General features: G+C 39.6%; 1 protein-coding gene across 2 annotated transcripts in view; it reads left to right on the forward strand.

Annotated features, from left to right (window-relative positions):
- stx17 (syntaxin 17) overlaps nt 1–18,451 on the forward strand; it is a 100,834-nt gene that overhangs the window by 39,375 nt on the left and 43,008 nt on the right. For both annotated transcript variants that reach the window (XM_078538679.1, XM_078538680.1), the window contains one exon: nt 5,846–5,911. In XM_078538679.1, the coding sequence (XP_078394805.1) occupies nt 5,846–5,911 (66 nt within the window). The remainder of the gene's footprint in view (nt 1–5,845; nt 5,912–18,451) is intronic.

Here is an 18,451-nt window from a genome sequence, read left to right on the forward strand (position 1 = left end):
TCTTGGGCCTGGAAGACCTCCTGCAGTGATGCCAGGGACAGACATGATTGGTTTTCGCAACTATAGCATTTTCCTTTGAACTGGGTATGACTAGAGCCAGTGGAGAAATTTCTCCCTGATTCCCGTTGACTTCAATTTTACGAGGAATCCTCAATGCCACATGAGGTCAAATGTTGCCTTGATGTCAAGGGCAGTCACAATCTCATCTCACCTCTGGAATTCAGCTCTTCAGCTGTAATGAGGTCCGGAGTTGAGTATCCTGGCAGAACCTAAACTGGTGTTCAGTGAGCAGGTTATAGCTGCTTGAAAGCACTGTCAACAGCACCTTCCACCGTTTTACCGATGATCAAGAGTGGAATGATGGAGTGGTAATTGGTTGGATTGGATATAATTTGCCTACTATTTATAGGCAGGACGTGTGGGCAATTTTCTACATTGTTGGGTTGATGCCAATGGTGTAGCGGTACTGGAACAGCTTGGCAAAGGTTGCAGCTAGCCCTGGAGCACAAGCTTTTTATATTACAACCAGGTTGTTGTCAGGCTCATAGCCTTTGCTGTTTCTTGATACCTTGTGGAGCGAATTAAGTTGGCTGAAGACTTGCATCTGTGCTGCTCGGCTCTTCTAGCCGAAGATGGTTGCAAATGCCTCAGCCTTGTCTTTTGCACTTGCATCCTGAGCTTCACTATCATAGAATTGCAGCTCTTTTTAAAAAAAAACCCTTCATGGAACTTGCTGGTGAATGTCGCACCTGTTGCGTCTACATTTTGGGAGATGTGAGAAATGTTTCCTTTAAGCGGCACTGGCCTGGCCACAAACTGGAAGTTCCCACATGGGCCAAGAACAAGTTTGCCCTTTTAAGTTACTGCCAGTGGGTGGCTGCGCAACAAAATTGAAAGGTCCTGCGCAGTTAAAGGTATAGGCTGCACAGAACAAAAGATAATTAGAGGGTCTGTTGGATGTGAGGGCATTAATTGGTTTTATTTGAACATTCCTATCACAGCATTTGCAATGTTGTTAGAATTTAGATCTAAAATAGAGTGGACTTGGAGAGGTGATGAGTTTGATTTTTTAAAAATTGCAGTGATATTCTCATGTGTAAGATTTTATTGCAGTTTACGTTTGTGATGTATGATTTGGAATATCGGCCTGTTTGTGAGAATGTAATTTTGAAAACCGATTTCGGATTGTTTACAAGCTTACGGTGGTGATGTATTTATTGCCATGCAGTAACCAAAGAAGAGCCCTCACTGTCTGTCTTGAAGAGATCAGAATCTAGGGGGGGAATATGAAAAGTGACTAACCAGTAGGAGTATAATAGATTACAAACTTGTGAACTGGTGGCAGTCGGTCAAGTGTACTAGAAAACAAAGCACTCTGTCCCCATTCCTGCATACCATGTAACACTAGTTGAAAATAATAGGAGCTGAATGTCTTACTGCAGCCAAACAGGGCCTTGGTGAGACCACACCTGGAGCATCGTGTGCAGTTTGGGTCTCCTTACCTAAGAAAGGATATACTTGCCATAGACGGAGTGCAGCAAATGTTCACTAGACTGATTCCTGGGATGGCAGGATTGTTGTATTCACTGTAGTTTAGAAGAATGAGAGGGGATCTCATTGAAACGTTTAAAATTCTGCCAGTGATAGCTCGTTAAATTAACAAGTGGGCTGTTGAGTTGAATGGTCAGGTGATGCCCGAGGATGCTTTTCCTTTGATTTTTCATCCTCACAAATAGGCAGAGGTGCCTGAAACAAGGTGCCATGTGGGACACCGGGATCTCCAGTGACAGGGCTGGACAGACGGGATGTAGGGATGATATTTCCTCTGGCTTGGGGGTCTAGAACAAGGGTCACAATCTCATAGGCCATTCAGGACTGAGATGAGGAGAAATTTCTTCACTGAGGGAGGTGAACCTGTGTAATTCTCTACCACAGAAGGCTGTGGAGGCCAAGACACTGAATATATTTAAGAAGGAAATAGATAGATTGCTAGACTCTAAAGGCATCAAGGGGTATGGAGAGAGAGCTGGAGTGTGCGTTGCGATAGAAGATCGGCCATGATCATATTGAATGGTGGAGTAGGTTCGAAGGGCCGTATGACCTACTCCTGCTTCTATTTTTCTATGTTTCTATGAATGATTAAAACATCTGGATGATTTATCTTTGCTGTTTTAATGGAGAGTATAATCCTGCTTATTTAAAATAGGTTAACTTTGTTAAAGCGAGGTAGGTGCTAAAATATCATACAAGGAATGTTAACTATCATTCTGCTGTTATAACTAACAGTGATTTATAGCCACATGTTAGAAAAGCTGTGAAATATACAGCAATTTGATCAGCAGCAGAGGGATTTAAAATCAGGTTAATACTTGTGCTTGACCTTTTATTAGAATTTGTTATAAGGTTTTTTTTCTTCCTGAAGCTAGTTAGAATTAGTTTACTAAATTTTGTATTTATCAGCATGCATTCAATTATGTAATCATGTTCATGTTGATTGCAATTGGGTTGATGGAAGGGACGGGTGCGCTACTGGGCCAGTTTTGTTTTGCTCATGTAGAATACACTGCAGTGTGGCATTATTGTAACTCAAGGATTTTAGTTTACATTGACATAATAGATTAGAGTTGCAGAATATGATAAAGTTGTACAGAATAACAGTAAGCTCTAAAAATGCCAGAAAATGCACCACACCGTCCCACAATCAAAATTTGAGGCGGTGTAGGGGATGATGGGAGGAGTGGGTGGGGTGGGGGTTGGTGGATGTCATGTCCCTGGGGAACCCTTTAGAAAATGATTTAAGTTTTGGGTGATAGTGAAATACAGCTCCGTTTATACTTGCCAATTTGCTGCTCTTATTGTTTTGCATTGCTTACCAGGACAAATTTCTTCCGTTCAAATGCTTGATGGCTGTGAATGCTTTGGAATATCTTGAGGATGTGAAGGGCACTAAATAAATGCAGTTTTTTCTTTACTTGTGTCCTGTTGTCTTATATCAATTTTATTCACTTTAATGGATTTACTAACAATTAAAACAACTTCACTGTAAGGTGACTGTGGCCCATGGAGTGGATAATTCTCACATGCAGTAACATTATTTAAATATGTACATGGACAGAAGGGTAATACTATATTAGTTGGAGTTATGACAACATACCTGAAAGTCGTTAAGTACTCCTTTGGTCCTGCTGGTGCCCAGATGAGCATATTCTACATTTCCAATAAATGTTTGCATGGAACAGTTCAAAATGTGAAAAACCAGATCAGCTTTTGGCTTTATTCTCTTGTGAGGCAAGCAGATTTGATGGACCTAGTCAGAAAAACCACAACCCAGAATTGCTTTAACTTTTCTATAGATTTTGACAGAGCAAAAAATCTTTACTGGTGACAAATGCTGACTAAGATACCTCTCTGCTTATCTTGGTAGAAGATTGTAGTCAACAGGACCAGCTACATGTTTAATCCCTGATGGTTTTGCTATTTAAAAATCTAGGAGCACTTCACTGTTCGATAATCTTGCCAAAGGTTGTTCTGTTAGTTCAGAGCCCTTTAGGTAGGATTTCATATGTGACTTAGAAATTGTCTTCTGAAAGATAATAGCTAGGAGAACTGGCGGGTGCTCCATGTTGCTTCGGTGGGGTAGGTCTGATGAAATTGTGCCCGTCAGTCATTTAGCTGGCCAGCATTGGACCTTCCATGGGATTTAGGACTTGGGTGGGGGGGGGGTGAAAAATACCTTACTCTCCAAAATCTGCTAATCAATCAGAGGTTGCTGCTGCCCGTAATGCTCCCAGGAACAGCTCGAGGATTAACACTGGATCCCAGGACACAAGTGAGTGGGAGGAGGTGGGGTCACTGGAGAGGAGACGTGCAACGGGGTTGGAGGCAAGGGCAGGGATGTGGCATTCAGCAGCACCACCCTTTGCCCCTTTCCCAATGGTGGGTCCTTCAAACGGGCACTGATTTCCTGTCCTTCATTGAGTCCATGCGAGTCCTGTTAAATCTCTCAGTCACCACTGAATTCTGGTGGCCTCAGGGATAATTGGTGTCAAATGGTTCATCAATAAGCCTAATTGACATCCCACCGCCGGCGGACAGGGTTCCTGCATTGAACTACCAGCCTCAAACTTAATTGGGAACAGTTTGCCCAACACCGGGAATCTGATGCTGGTACTCCCGCCCAATTCTTCTGGCCTCCCTCCATCACGCCCGCTCCAGCAGGCTTCATTAAATTCCGCCCAATTGCCATGCTGGTTAGGATCTCTTGAAGTATTACAACTTAAAGCCTTGCAGAGACTGGTGATTAAAGTTCCAAGTATTAAACGTTGATTTCTCAGATCTAGTTTCTTAGCAGCCACTATAGAAGCTGGCAGACCCATGTTTTATGAGGTTGTCACAGGGAGAGTTTTAAACAGTATGACCAGCTAATTACTCATAGCTTCACGATCTGAAACTTTCATCTGAAAGAGATAAGATTTGGAGAAGGTTTTACTTTATTAGGTAATTTAGCATTGGACTGGTCCTGGATTTGAAATTTAACTTTAAATATGATACTCCTTCTGCTGGTCTAAATTTCTTTTTTAAATTTAATGGTAGGTAGTTAACTGGCAGGAGCATGTCCCAAACAATCTAAAATTGAGGCATCCCAGAGACAAGAGTTCAGAATGTTCAGAACATTCTCTGAATGCCTCTGGCAACTGTTCATATAGAAAATAAATAGCCAAATTTTAGTTTTGATGGGATCTGTGGTTGTTTTGATCCCTATGGAAAACAACAAACTGGAAGTTTCTGATATATAACTTGCTGAAATGCATGTAGGTGGTATTAAAGCTGTTCAAAGCACTGTGATAAAAACAAAACAATATTCAGAATTTTATAATAGAATGTAACCATGTTTTGATCACTCAAAAGGTTTATTCAGACTGAATTAATAAATAGTTTAATTACTTTATCAGAATATCCAATGAACACTCATGCATCAAAACAATTAATCCAAATCATGCGATTACATTTTTAATTTTATGTAGAGACCCCACACAGCATGTTTGTGTACAATGCATAGTACCCATGCTTAGCACTAGAAACGGCCAATATTGTGTATCAGTCGTTGCTCAGTTGGTAGCACCCTTGCCTCTGAGTCAGAGGTTGTGGGTTCAAGTCCCACTGCAGAACTTGAGCACAAAAATCAAGGCTGAGACTCCAATGCAGTACTGAAGGAGTGCTGTGCTGCGCTACCAAAGATGCTGGATTTCAGATGAAACGTTAAATTGAGGACCCGTCAACTCTCTCAGGTGGACATAAAAGATCACATGGCATTGAAGAAGAGCAATGTCATGGTCAATATCCCTTAATCAACATCACAAAAACAGATTACCTGGTCTTTGTTGCATTGCTTTATGGGAGCTTGCTATGCACAAATTGGCTGATACATTTCCTACATTACACCAATGACTACACTTCAAAAGTACTACATTGGCCGTAAAGCGCTTTGAGACGTCAGCTGTTTGTGAAAGGGGTTACATAAAAGCAAATCCTTTATTTTAAATTCTGGCCTTCGGTAAAATATGTAAGCTCTTGATAATATCTATAAAATGATTTTTAAAAAATATACATGCTTTGAATTGTGTAGCATTTGAAAAATACACTGCATTGGACATTTTCAGAATATACATGCTAAAGATAAATTAGAGAAGTAGAATTGTAGAAAACGTGTTACTTAAATCTAAAAATCATGATTCTTAACACAATACTCATATCACACCAGTCCCAGGGTTGTTACGTTATGTTTGTCATCATTTGAATACTGTATATGAATTCTATGATGTAAGTATGCAATTCCTTTTTGCAGTACCAGCGATGGAGTCAATGGGACAAGCTGCACCAGGAGCACATCAATGCAAGCCGTACTGTGCAGGTAGATAATGTTTGTATGCTTTCTTTTTAGTTTGTTATAGAGTTTTTATATTGAAAATGACTGAGTGCCATTCTCAAGAATTTTCTCTATTTATGTTTGCTTGTTTGTGCTGTTAATCCAAAAAAAGGAACCTTTCAGATGTGTTGTGTAAAATGATTAAAATATAAATTGCTTCATAGTTTCAGCACTCTTAGAACTTACATAGTAAATTCTTCAGGGTTGATTAAGGAATTGGACTGTTGTAACTTTCTATAACCTAATTAGAAATCTAATTATAAAATAGCATTAATTTTATTTTTCTGTTTAAGAATTCCCATTCTAGAATGCTTAACCTTGTTAATATTGAACTCCCTTAGCAGCGCTGAGCCATTTCCATAGTGGTGCTGGCATACTGATATTGTATAATTGAAGTTAAACAAATTCTGCTTGGGATAAAGAATTGTTTCTTAATTCTATGATTGGTAAGGAGGCCAAAACTGCACACAGTACTCTAGGTGTGGCCTCGCCAAAGTCCTATATAATTGCAGCAAGGATTCCTTATTGTACTCCAAACCCTTTGCAATAAAGGCTAATATACCATTTGCCTTCCTAATGCTTGCTGTATTTGCATGTTAACTTTGTGACTCATTTACAAAGGCACCAAGATTCCTTCTGAATACCAACATTTACTCATCTCTCACCTTTTGAAAAATATTCTGCTTTTCCATTCTTTCTACCAAAGTGGATAATTTCACATGTCTGCTTAGCTGCCTTATGTATGGCTAAAGACAGACTAGTCCACATGTTTCCATTGAAAATGCAATAATTCTCCTCCTCCTTTTCTCTTCTCTTTTAAAATGAGTGAACTTAGAAATTGATCATAACTGTACCTAGATTTTTAACCACTGTAAAGCTAAGTGTGTATGTATCCGTATATTTTTGGTTTGCTGCATATAAATGCCAAAGCAACTTTTACATCAGTTTGAGCAGTATGATGAATTTCATGGTTCTGTCTTGCAACATTTTATTAATGGCATCTGATTTCAGAGAAGGCAAAGTCTCAAAATGTTCTTCTGGAGGGCCATGATCAAACTTTTGTATTGCAGGTTAGCATTGGTGTGGTTTATTTGAAATCTGTGTTTGGTCTGCTTTGATTTCTCGACTGTAAGTACATTCTTCCCTGGTTTTTGTATTAGTAATTGAAAAGAAGGAAAGTCTTTCATTTATATGGCATCTTTCATGACCTGAGGATGTCTCAAGCCACTTTACAGCCAATGAAGTGCTTTTGAAGAGTAGTCACTGTTGTAATGCAGGGAAACACAGTAGCTAGTTTGCACACACCAAGATCCCACAAACAGCATTGATCAGATGGCTGTCTTTTAGTGTTATTGGTAAAGGGATAAATATTGGCCAAGAGACCAAGGGTACTCCTTTGCTCTCCAAATAGTGCTTTGGAATCTTTTATACCCACTTGAGAGGACCCTCAGGGCCTCGATTTAGCATTCAATACTTGGTGTAAGTAAGCTGCCCTATTTCAGGTCATTAGACTCCAGTTGTACCTCTCACGCAGTTTAGGATTCATGAGGTTTGACATTTGCTAGCCAGATGACTGAGGTGAAGATGGCCTTGGATTTCCTGAATTCTTTTGATGTCATTTGAGTAATTTCATCTGATCTCACTGTGGTCATATCTCCCTGTGATGTGTGCAACAGTAAGTTGGTTATATTAATTGGCTGACCCAGTGTGCTTAAGGCTTGAATAAGAATACTGTTCAGGAGAAACAAGACTGACAACCATATAAATTATGTATTTGTTCAACTATTAATTGGTCCATTTTCTAATGGGGGCTTGAGTAATCACCTCTGCATGTCTTACCTTTGTGGAATAATAAGCATGATATCGACTCATGGGATGGATATCAGGCAAAGGAAGGAAACTATGTTTGAAGTCTCAGAGCTCTGTTACTTTCTTATGTCTTATTTCTTACTTTGGTGGAATTTAGGCCAAGTTGCACATTTGATCTGTCTACCAGGGAATTGTACATAGAGTTGCAATAACTGAAAGTGGAGACGTAAGTTGTGTAAACATTTCATTTTAACATTCATATTTTATTTCAACATTTAAATCAGATTAATTTTGATTAAAATCAATCATAATTGAGGACTGTTTCCCAGCTTTAACCATTGATCATTTTGAATTCTTGGATTTTCAACTGCAGCCCTATGGGCAGTTAAATTGGTGGATGTTAACCCTTTAAAGTAATTCTGTGACCTCAAGAAGTTGAAAACCTTGAACAGATATTAACCAGACTTCTAAGTCATTTGTACTTCAAGAACTCAGGCGTTTTCTATTTTGGTTAAAAAGTGAACACAGTTAGAACTTTTTTTCAGACTTGGGCAACTTGTACATTTTAAAATGATGTGCAAGCATTAGAAACAGATAACTTATTTTTGTGGGGGAAATGGGGCCTGTGTAGATTTTAATAAGATTTTCACAATCTTCACCAGCAACAACTGTTGCGGGGGGAATAGAGAGATTTATGTCAGTGTTGCTGACATTTCTAGTTGACTAACTGTTGCAGCTTTGTTTTCACAAATAGTAGTGAAACCACTGAGGCGGAGGTTATAACAAGCTACTGCCTATAACAGTCTGTGGTCTGTAGTAACAGTTATACACCTTTTATCTGTAACATACACATGCTTTTAGGATTTGTAATTTTACAAATATGTAATTGAACATGCCCATTGTATTTAATAATATTTACAAAGATCACTTAGCATAGAAAGTTTTAAAAGGATATTACAAGAAATAATGACAAGATGCATGATTATCACAATCACTCTGAATAGCCTCCCACCATGATTATCAGGACAGCAGCATAAGAGATCTTGAAATATTATTAAGCTGCATTTTCTTCACCATGTCAGAAATTAGTATATTTTAAGATAAGAAGTCAAAGGTGATGCAAGATCACTGTGCAGTTCACCCTAATACCTCAGTCTTCCCATTATTATATTTAGAGGTAGAAATTCATCTTGAGCAGTGGCGTAAAGTGGGCGTTATTGAATCGGCCGACTGTTATATGCGACATTTATATTTAATTCCATTGACTATATATTAGAAACTGAAAATAATGGGCGGCTGATCCCATACAGCTCTTTCTTCGATACCACCGCTTAGTCTAGTTTTGAACATTTAAAATATTTTGCCTCCACTACCCTGCTGACATATAGTTACAAATATCTGTTATACTGAGTAAGGAAATTAGTCCTCAATTCTGTTTATAACTGTTTCTCACTCGTTTATATTTCTTCCCCTCTGGATATGTTTTCCTGACCTAGATTTGAAGCACTCTAGGCTTTCCATTTAACATTTAGCATGCTTTAATTAAGTCATCTCCTCAACTACCTCCTGAGATGGCAGGCTGTGGCCCATCTTCATACTGCATATGATTGCCTGTACCTTATTTTTGGTGCCACCAGGATGACTCCACTCCAGATCTCATTATAGCCTACGAGTGGCCAAAGGAGCTGAATTCCAGAGGTGAGGTGAGAAATGACTGCCCTTGACATCAAGGCAATATTTGATCGAGTGTGGCATCAAGGAATCTTAATAAATTGGTCAATGAGAAATAGGGAAAAATCTCCACAGGTTGGAGTCATGCCCAGCACAAAGGATGATGGTTGTGGCTGTTGGAGGCCAATCATCTCAACCCTAGGGTTTTGCTGCAGGAGTTCCTCAGGATAGTGTCTGAGGCCCAAACATCTTCAGCAATGATCTTCCCTCCATCATAAGGTCAGAAGTGGGGATGTTCACTGATGATCGCACAGTGTTCAGTTCCATTTGCAGCTACTCGGATATTGAAGCAGTCCATGCCCACATGCAGCATGACCTGGACAATTTTCAGGTTTCGTCTGATAAATGGCAGGAAACATTCACACCACTCAAGCGCCAGGCAATGACCATCTCCGTCAAGAGAAAATCTAACCACCTCCCCTTGACATGGAACGGCATTACAGGTGCTGAATCCCTCACCATCAACATCCCGGGGGTTACCATCGAGGAGAGACTTAACTGAACCACCCACATGAATAGTGTGGCTACAAGAACAGGTCAGAGGCTGAGTATTCTGCATGAATAACTCACCTCCTGACTCCCAAAAGCCTTTCCACCATGTACTAGGCGCAAGTCAGGAATGTGATGCAAAGCCTTGCCTGGATGAGTGTGTCTCCAACAACACTGAAGAACCTTGACACCATTCAGAACAAAGTAACCCACTTGATCGGCACCCCATCCAGCACCTTAAACACCACCTGTATTGTAACTGCATTGTGTACCTTTTACAAGATGCACTGCAGTAACTTACCATGCTTTGTTTGTCAGCATGTTCCAAACCCACGTCTTCTAGCACCTAGAAAAACAAAGGCTACCAATGCATGGAATACTACAACCTGCAAGTTCTCTCCAAGTCACACGCCACACTGATTTGGCAATATATTGAAATTCCTTCGTTGTCGTCAGATCAAAATTCTGGAACTCTCTACCTTACCATGCTGTGGGAGTGCCTTTCCCATCACCTTCTCAAAGTAAATTAGTGATTAATGATAAATGCTAGCCTTGTCAGTGATGCATACATCCCATGAATAAATTTAAAAATGTATTGCGTATTGCTGAAAAAAAAAATACGCTGTTGAACCTTTTAGTTTTATACTCATCAGGATAGATGCAAAAATATGAAATTTCAAAGGGAATAATAATTTATACTGCATGAGAAAACAGTGCTGATTGGTTGGCAGGTGGACTCTGGTCAAGACATTGCCATGGAAAATGCACCAGGGAAGTTTCTCATTGTGAGCGTAGCCTATAAGCTGCTCTTGTGATGTTGTAAGCTTCCTGCGCACTGATTCTGTATGATCAGCATGTCATAGTTTTAACAGACTTGGTTAGCTTTCTTCATTGCATATAGTTTTTGATGTGTAAATGTAAATTTTATAGCCTGGATTATTGGACCTAAGGCTGTCTTTGGATATCATAGATATACTTTCTGATCCCAGTACTAATGAGATTAGAGCATGTTGAGTGCAACTTTTGATGATTTTCAGCTAGGTAGCACTTTTTGGAATTCTCAGAGTGAATCCCAATTCATTGTGAGCTCCGAACTCATTGTGACTGATGCCTGAAATTCACCAAGGTTTAACAATGGGGGTTGGGGAGCGGTATAGGTGGCTAGGTAGTAGTGGAGTGGGAGGAGAGCTTTCGTGGTATGTGTGATCACTTAATATTAAGTGCCTGCATATAGGATTGAAGAAAGTGAATATTGTCACCTATCTGAATGCTGCATGGGCAGTATTTGATGAAACTGGGGGTAAGAGAATAATGAAGAATATAGGAAGTATTGTAAAGAGATTCGAAGGGCTAAAGATAAATATGCAAAAAAACTAACAGCTAATATAAAGGAAGTAGAGCTTTTTAAGCAGTAAAAGAACAGGCAAAGAGAGGATAAGATCACCCAAAGATGAAATGGAAATCCCATTTTGGAGGAAAAGGTATAGCAGAGATACTTAAAATATATTTTACATTTTCGTATGATGGTAGAAGTGAGGATATTGGTGTTCTAAGGGGGATTTGGAACAATTGTTGAGATAGGAAAGAAATTGGTTCTGAAAAAATTAGGAGAACTCAAGGTGGATGAGTCACCTGGCCTTGATGACATGCTTCTGAAGAAAGTGAGAGAGGAAATAGCAAAGACTTTGACCACATATTTTCAGTTCTACTTAAATATGCAAATTGTTGTGGTACTGAAGGGTAGCTATCTAACACCTCTGCTCAAGAAGGGAGAAAGGATAAACTGGGTATAGGCCATGTAGTGCAGACCTGGGCAAATTATAGCCCACAGGCCACATCCAGCCCACAGCTGTGTCAGGGAAATAAGCACAGCAAATGAGCAAAACATATTTGAAATACAAAACAACTGATAAACAATAGACCCTTCCTCCTGATTTTATTTTTAAATGCCCTCATTACCTTCTGATCCCAATGTCAGAGTGTCTAAATGACTTTCCCATCCCCAACACAACACACACTTGCACACTCCTGCTGTATTTGAATCTTGTATCTAATGCTGCAGTGCTTGGAATCTCAGAATGTAGCCCAGAATTGTAAATGAATGGTGGTTGCTAAGAGACCAGGGACCAGGACATGTTCTTACCACAGGGTTTGAGCCAGAGTTCAGGCTTCGAGTGCACTTCACTGAAAAGTGTAGCTCATTCCCCCCAACCCTTCATCTATAAGGACTGCTTCTCTGCCACATTCCCAGAACAACAGTGTTTCTGGCAGACTTTAAGGTAAGAGGAGGAGCAGGAGCCATGCAGGTAGTGTCAGGCCTGTCACTGTAATAACCATGAACAGATCACCTGCAGAATGGAAGTGCGGCCACTATGTTAAAGGAGGTGAGTGCACCTAGAGGAATCCGGAGAGTAGCACAAGGTAAGTGTGTATTCAAGATTGTTTACTAGATTACTGCAGTTTTGATTTGCGTTTGATTTTCCATGTACATGCACTGGAATTTCAAAGCTTCAGCTTATTTTTCACTTGGGTTTTAAAACTCTCCTTGAAAAGTCAAGACAACTTTTATGTAGTCATGTTTCCCATTTTTCGTACTACCTCACCTGAAGGCGCTGAGTGTTGCTGAGGACTGGTTCCATGGGTGCTGGCAGTTCTTCAGTACCTTCCCTAAGTGGCTATTCTTCAAATGCAGGCCTGCACAGTGAATGTTGGCAGGCTGTTTAGCACTGAAGCCAGCCCCTGTCGTATCCAGAACTGATGCACACTTTCAAGCAGGTGTAACCACAATTTCTTTCTTCCCTGTCCCTCTATCGATGCTGAGGAAAGCAGTACAGCTGCTATCCTGGCTTAGCTCAGCTAACTAACAGTACAGACCAGGATCTGAACCTGTCTGCATTGGAATAGTAATACACTGAAGAGTACCTTTTACCCATTAGGTTGTTATATATCTATAATTTATTTAAAAAACTTGCCTCTGTATGTAGGTCCTGTCAACTTTTTACATTATAAATTCTTAAAGCCACATTTATAATGGTATCAGGGAAGAGAAGCTTCAGTGAAGTGAGGAGATCAGAGAAATTGGTGGCATTCTCCTTAGAGTAGAGAAAGTTAAGGATAGATTTAATAGAGATGTTCAAAATTATGAAGGATATTGATTAGGTAAATAAGGAGAAACTTTCTGGTCACAGAAGAGGCGGTAACTAGAGGGTACAGATTTCAGGTAATTGGTAAAAGATCCAGAGGGTAGAAGATTTGTAGACCCAGCAGAAACTTGATCTACAATATGTTCTGATATGTCCTCTTCTTTGAATAGAAATACTACATTGGCTTGGCTTCAATTTAGTGGGACTGCTCTAGCACTCAGTAATTCCCTTTTGACAATTGTTGTCCTGCTAGCGGACAAGGGATTGAAATACAGTATAGATGCACTAATGTTGCAATACCTGCATCAAGTCTCAAGATACATATGACTGAACGCCTCCACAAGCAATCTCTATGACCTTTCAACTTCGATAGATGGATCCTGGCAAATTGTGCATTTTAAACACTGGTACACATTCTCAAGAGTGGGTGGAAAAAAGTAGAAATTCTGTAACAGCTGTGGTTCAGTTGCAGCACTCTTGCCTCTGAGCCAGATGTTTCTGACTTCAAGTCCCATTCCAGGTCTTAAGCACAAAAATTAAGGCTGATGTTCCAGTGCAGTGCTGAGGAATGCTGCAATGCCAGAGATGCCATCTTTCAGATGAGATGTAGACTCAAGTACATGATTAGGTTAGAACATCAAATACTGTTTTGGCTGTCAAGTAGATACCTGATGCACTGTACCTCTCTGCATCAATTTTCTGGCTTCGTTCTTTGCTTCTTTTAACCTTCTCTAGCTGCAATCCACTTTTCCCTTAACACCTTGTAATCATGAAAATGGAAGAGATAAATTTCCCATAAACTGCTTATCAGCAAAATGCTGCATGTATGCTGGAGGACCAGAGAATACAAGAACATAACAGAAAGGCTGACATAACAGAGCATTTCTAGCACTAAGGTAACGCCTTCAAGGAAAAACATAATCTTGAAAAACTGGACAAGTTGTATGCTTCTTTCAGTGAATCTAATTTCCTATATATCCACAAAGTGACACAGGAAATCCTTGTTTTTTTTGGCTTCACCTATGTGTGTGAACAAACATTTTCCCTGCTGAAATACAACAAATCTCACACAGATCTCAGTTAAGTGGCCAGAATTGCAACTTCTCATTGAGGATTTCCACAACGTGAATGACACTGGACTTTGATGCCAGTGTAAAAAGGGGTGACCAACTGCATTGTTCATATTAAGTCAAGAGGATGTGAAAAGGGGGAACATTTGGTTTAATTATTGTAATGAATCATTATGCTGGTATAATTATCAAAATAATAAAAAAGTCATGTTTATTTGTACCAAAATGTATTTTTATTTTAATTTTGACATATATTGGTTTTCCTAAAATTTGCTCCTGATTTATTCCATTCCTTTTTTGGTTATTACTGTTAGACCAATGAGCCTGTAGTTACCCTGGTGAGATATGTCCTTCTCTTTGAATAGAAGTACTATACTGGCTTGATTTCAATTTAGTGGGGCTGCTCTAGCACTTAGTAATTTTCTTTTGGTAATTGTTGTCCTGCATATTATCTCTTAGTATCTTAGGGTACTGTCCATCTCCAGGGATTGTTAGAGTAGATTTGTAGAGATTTTGTGCACAAGTTAATTGCCTGGCCTGTAAGCAGTTACCACATTGTCCAAGAGATCACGGAGGGAGAAAATGAAAATAATCTACTCTCAAAATATATAGGTGTACATTATTTATTAATTTTGAATCATATCTTGAAGTATTTCCTCTAAGATGTTTCACTTATTAAATGTTTACTTTTATTTTGATATTGCTTTGTGTTTCATTTTGTGTTCTTGGTGGTTCTCCATTAGCTTTTGCTTTTATCTTGCAACTTTGCTATAATTAAGTTTTCTGGTGGAGAAAATATGTTGTCAAGTATTTTCTGTTTTCTATCTCGATTTTGAAATGAACTAGTAACAATGCTAACTGCATCTCAAACCAGACTACTATGGCACCTGCAACTGAAAATGATAGAATCTCTGTGTCCAACATTTAGCAAAAATGAGAGTTGCTTACTGGAACTGCTGATTGCAAAAGTTCAGTGTTAGCAACAGTTGATAATCTGGTTAAGTGAGGACAAGTGAAGGTAAGCCTTTTTCAGAGGCTTTTGATAGCCAAAGCTTTAAATTTGTTTGGAGTAAAAGCAGTTTAAAGTTCAGAAATGTACCATGGAAGAGATTGATTTATGCCAAGCGAGGTGTTTGCCCTTGTCACATTTTAATATGTAGGTGCTTTGTTTATGTTGCTTTCAGTAATCAGTAACTTTTCACCTTTTAACCAATGTTGAAGGATTTGTTTCTTATCAAGCCTGGCTATTTTTCTTTGAAAATTTAATTCCTTTCATTGACCTTCCTTTGGTGCTTTTTGAAAAAGGTCATGCAGGAAACTGTTAGCTTGTTGCATCAGCCCCTGATTGGAGATATTTTAACACAATTTCCCTCTTTTATATCTCCCACCTGTATTTTATTTAATTCCCTATATGCTTAATATGTTAATACTCTGCTTGGAATTGCTAAGGAGATCTGCTGATCAAGCCCAGATTTGTACTCAGGCTGCACTGAGTTAAGGAAAGAATGTGCACTCTGAATTAGTAGCCAGAAATGAAAAGAATGCTGACGCCATTCTTTCAAAGTTCAGTAAATAGGGCATGGTTGATGCCAGACGATGTCCTTTGTAATCCCTACCTTAAGATGCAGAGTCTGAATGGGAGCTCAGCCCACAGTGTAAATCCAGATTTCTATTTTTTAAGATATCTGTACAAGGGTGGCAGAAAGGTTGAAATGCTTTGAATTGATTGGCCTTCTCCACTCCCACAGTATTGTTTTCATTTAGCAAGGACCTGCCAAATCAATAATACTGAAATATTTTGCTGAATTTATGAGGCTGTTCTGATGTCACAGGACTGTGCAGATTGGAAAATTGGCCACAGAGTTCATGCAACTAATGTGAGAAATGCCTGATTTTCTCATGGGTGATTGGGATTCAGGGAAAGGGAGCCATACTGCTCATAAGTTTTTTTTTATTCGTTCAGGGGGTGTGGGCGTCACTGGCAAGGCCAGCATTTATTGCCCCTCGCTAATTGCCCTTGTTCAGAGGGCATTTTAAGAGTCAACCACATTGCTGTGGGTCTGGAGTGCAGGCCTCATGTCAGTTCCCTAGAGAAGATCTCATGTTAAATTTTAAATTTTTGGTTAAAGTTATGCCCAAAGTTCAGGTGTAGTGCAAAAACATTGGATGTACAGAAATGCCAAAGCCTGGTATGAAAAGCAGGCTTACACAGGTTTTCCATGAAATAACCTTGCTATGGTTTCATGTGCCACTTACTGCATTTTGCTTTGTCTGTTAATTGATGTTGCTGGTTGTCTTTTGATTTTTTTTTGTTTCTTTGCTCCCTGTCAATACTTCATTATTGTTAACAGAAAATCCTGGAAATACACACCATGCATAAAGGAAAAAGACGTTAACATCTCAGGTGTATACTCTCCGACAGAACTTTTCCTTATTTACTTAGTTTGTTGTTGGTTTTTGCTTGTTTTCCAAAAGCAATGTAAGGAAATAAGGGAAAAGTTCTCACGGGAATGCAGGCCAGGATCTTACCTGTGATGAACAGGAGGGAAATCCCCTTGTAGTTGCATCATCTTCTGCACAATGACCTGCACATAATCTGGATCAGGAATAGTTCTTCCTGGGGTTGTGAAGGTAACTGCTGCATGAAGCTTTCACTCTTTCAAACCATCCAGGAATAATTTGCCAGGCCAGACATCCTGCGGTGCAAACCTATAATCGGATAAGTAACAGTCTCTGTGCTTTCATGAGGGAAACCCATCATTTTTACCATGGAAAAGACTTGTCAGTGTGGCAGGACACACAACTTTCAGTGGTTGATGGGGTTCCCTCAAATGCATAAAGTTTTCACATGGGACTGTTGTGGGCATCAGGGCTTTTCACATCCTGTACAAAGAGCTGGCACTCAACCAATTTTCAATTGCTTTATGATCACAGAAACAACATTATGCACATCAAGGAAGCAATTATAGTGTCTTCATTGTGCAGCATTTCAAGGTTCCAACATTTTTTGAAGAAAAGCAAGGATTAGATAGCAATTGGGGGACCAGGGCTAAGCTCTGCATCCATAGCTGCTAACCCCACTGAAAAACTTGCCGCTTATACTTGTATAGTCTCTTGAGCATAGGAAAATGTTTAAAGGCACTTCACACAGAGCCAATCAGACAAAAATGATGCCAAGGCAAGGAAGGAAATGTTATGAGGGGTGCCTTAAAACTTAGTCAAAATTGGAGTTTAAGTTGGGGGAGAGAAAGATGAAGAGGAGAACTTTAACAAGGGAATTCCAAAGTGAAGGACCAATGCTATTATAAGTAGGGCTGCCAATAATGGGGCAAAATGGAAGGGGACCCACAAGAAGCCAGAGTTAGATGAATAGAGAGTTCTGAAAGGGGTAGCGAGTTGCAATCTCCAGGGAAGTGATATTGACCAAATTGTCAGCTGCAGACTGACAAATCCCCAGGTCCGGATGGACTTCACCCTAAGGTCTTGAAAGAAATGGCTAGTGAGATAGCTGATGCACTGTTTTTAATTTTCCAAAATTCCCTAGATTCGGGGAAGGTTCCATTAGATTGGAAAATAGTAAATATAACTCCTTTATTCAAAAAGGGAGGGAGACAGAAAACAGGAAACTACAGGCCAGTTAGCCTAGCATTTGTCATAGGGAAAATGTTAGAAGCTATTATTAAAGATGTTAAAGCAGGGCACTTAGATAAATTCAAGGCAATCAGGCAGAGCCAATATGCTTTTGTAAAAGGGAAATCATGTTTAACCAATCGATTGGAGTTCTTTGAAGGAGTCACATGTGCTGTAGATAAAAGGGAATTGGTGGATGTACATTGAGATCAGCCATGATTTTATTGAATGGCAGGGCAGGCTCGAGGGGCCAAGTGGCCAACTCCTGCTCCTAATTCGTATGCAGCCACTAGCTGCACCTGGAATAAAAGTACGCCAAACAACTTAGTTACAGTGAACAACTGGTTTATGTCTATTCCTTATAGTAAAATGGCCTAAAGAAAGAACTTGCATTTTTGAAGGATGCATAAGTTCCTGACTTGGACTTGTGCCAGCCTTGATGGGTCTCACAAGAAATATGTGCAAAAATTAGAACTCTCTTTTGCCTTCCTCTGATAATATCAAGCTTCTTATAAGGGATGTGGGTCACCTCAGAATCTCGATTGATGGCCTCCCTCCATGCAACTAACATCTGTGCTTTTACTAGAGAGTGGCGTTCAGTCCCAAACAGAGCCATCCTCTTTTGGTGCACTTCCTGCAATTCATCTTTCTAC

This window comes from Cetorhinus maximus, chromosome 3 (assembly GCF_964194155.1).
Source record: "Cetorhinus maximus chromosome 3, sCetMax3.hap1.1, whole genome shotgun sequence".
Lineage (NCBI taxonomy): Eukaryota > Metazoa > Chordata > Chondrichthyes > Lamniformes > Cetorhinidae > Cetorhinus > Cetorhinus maximus.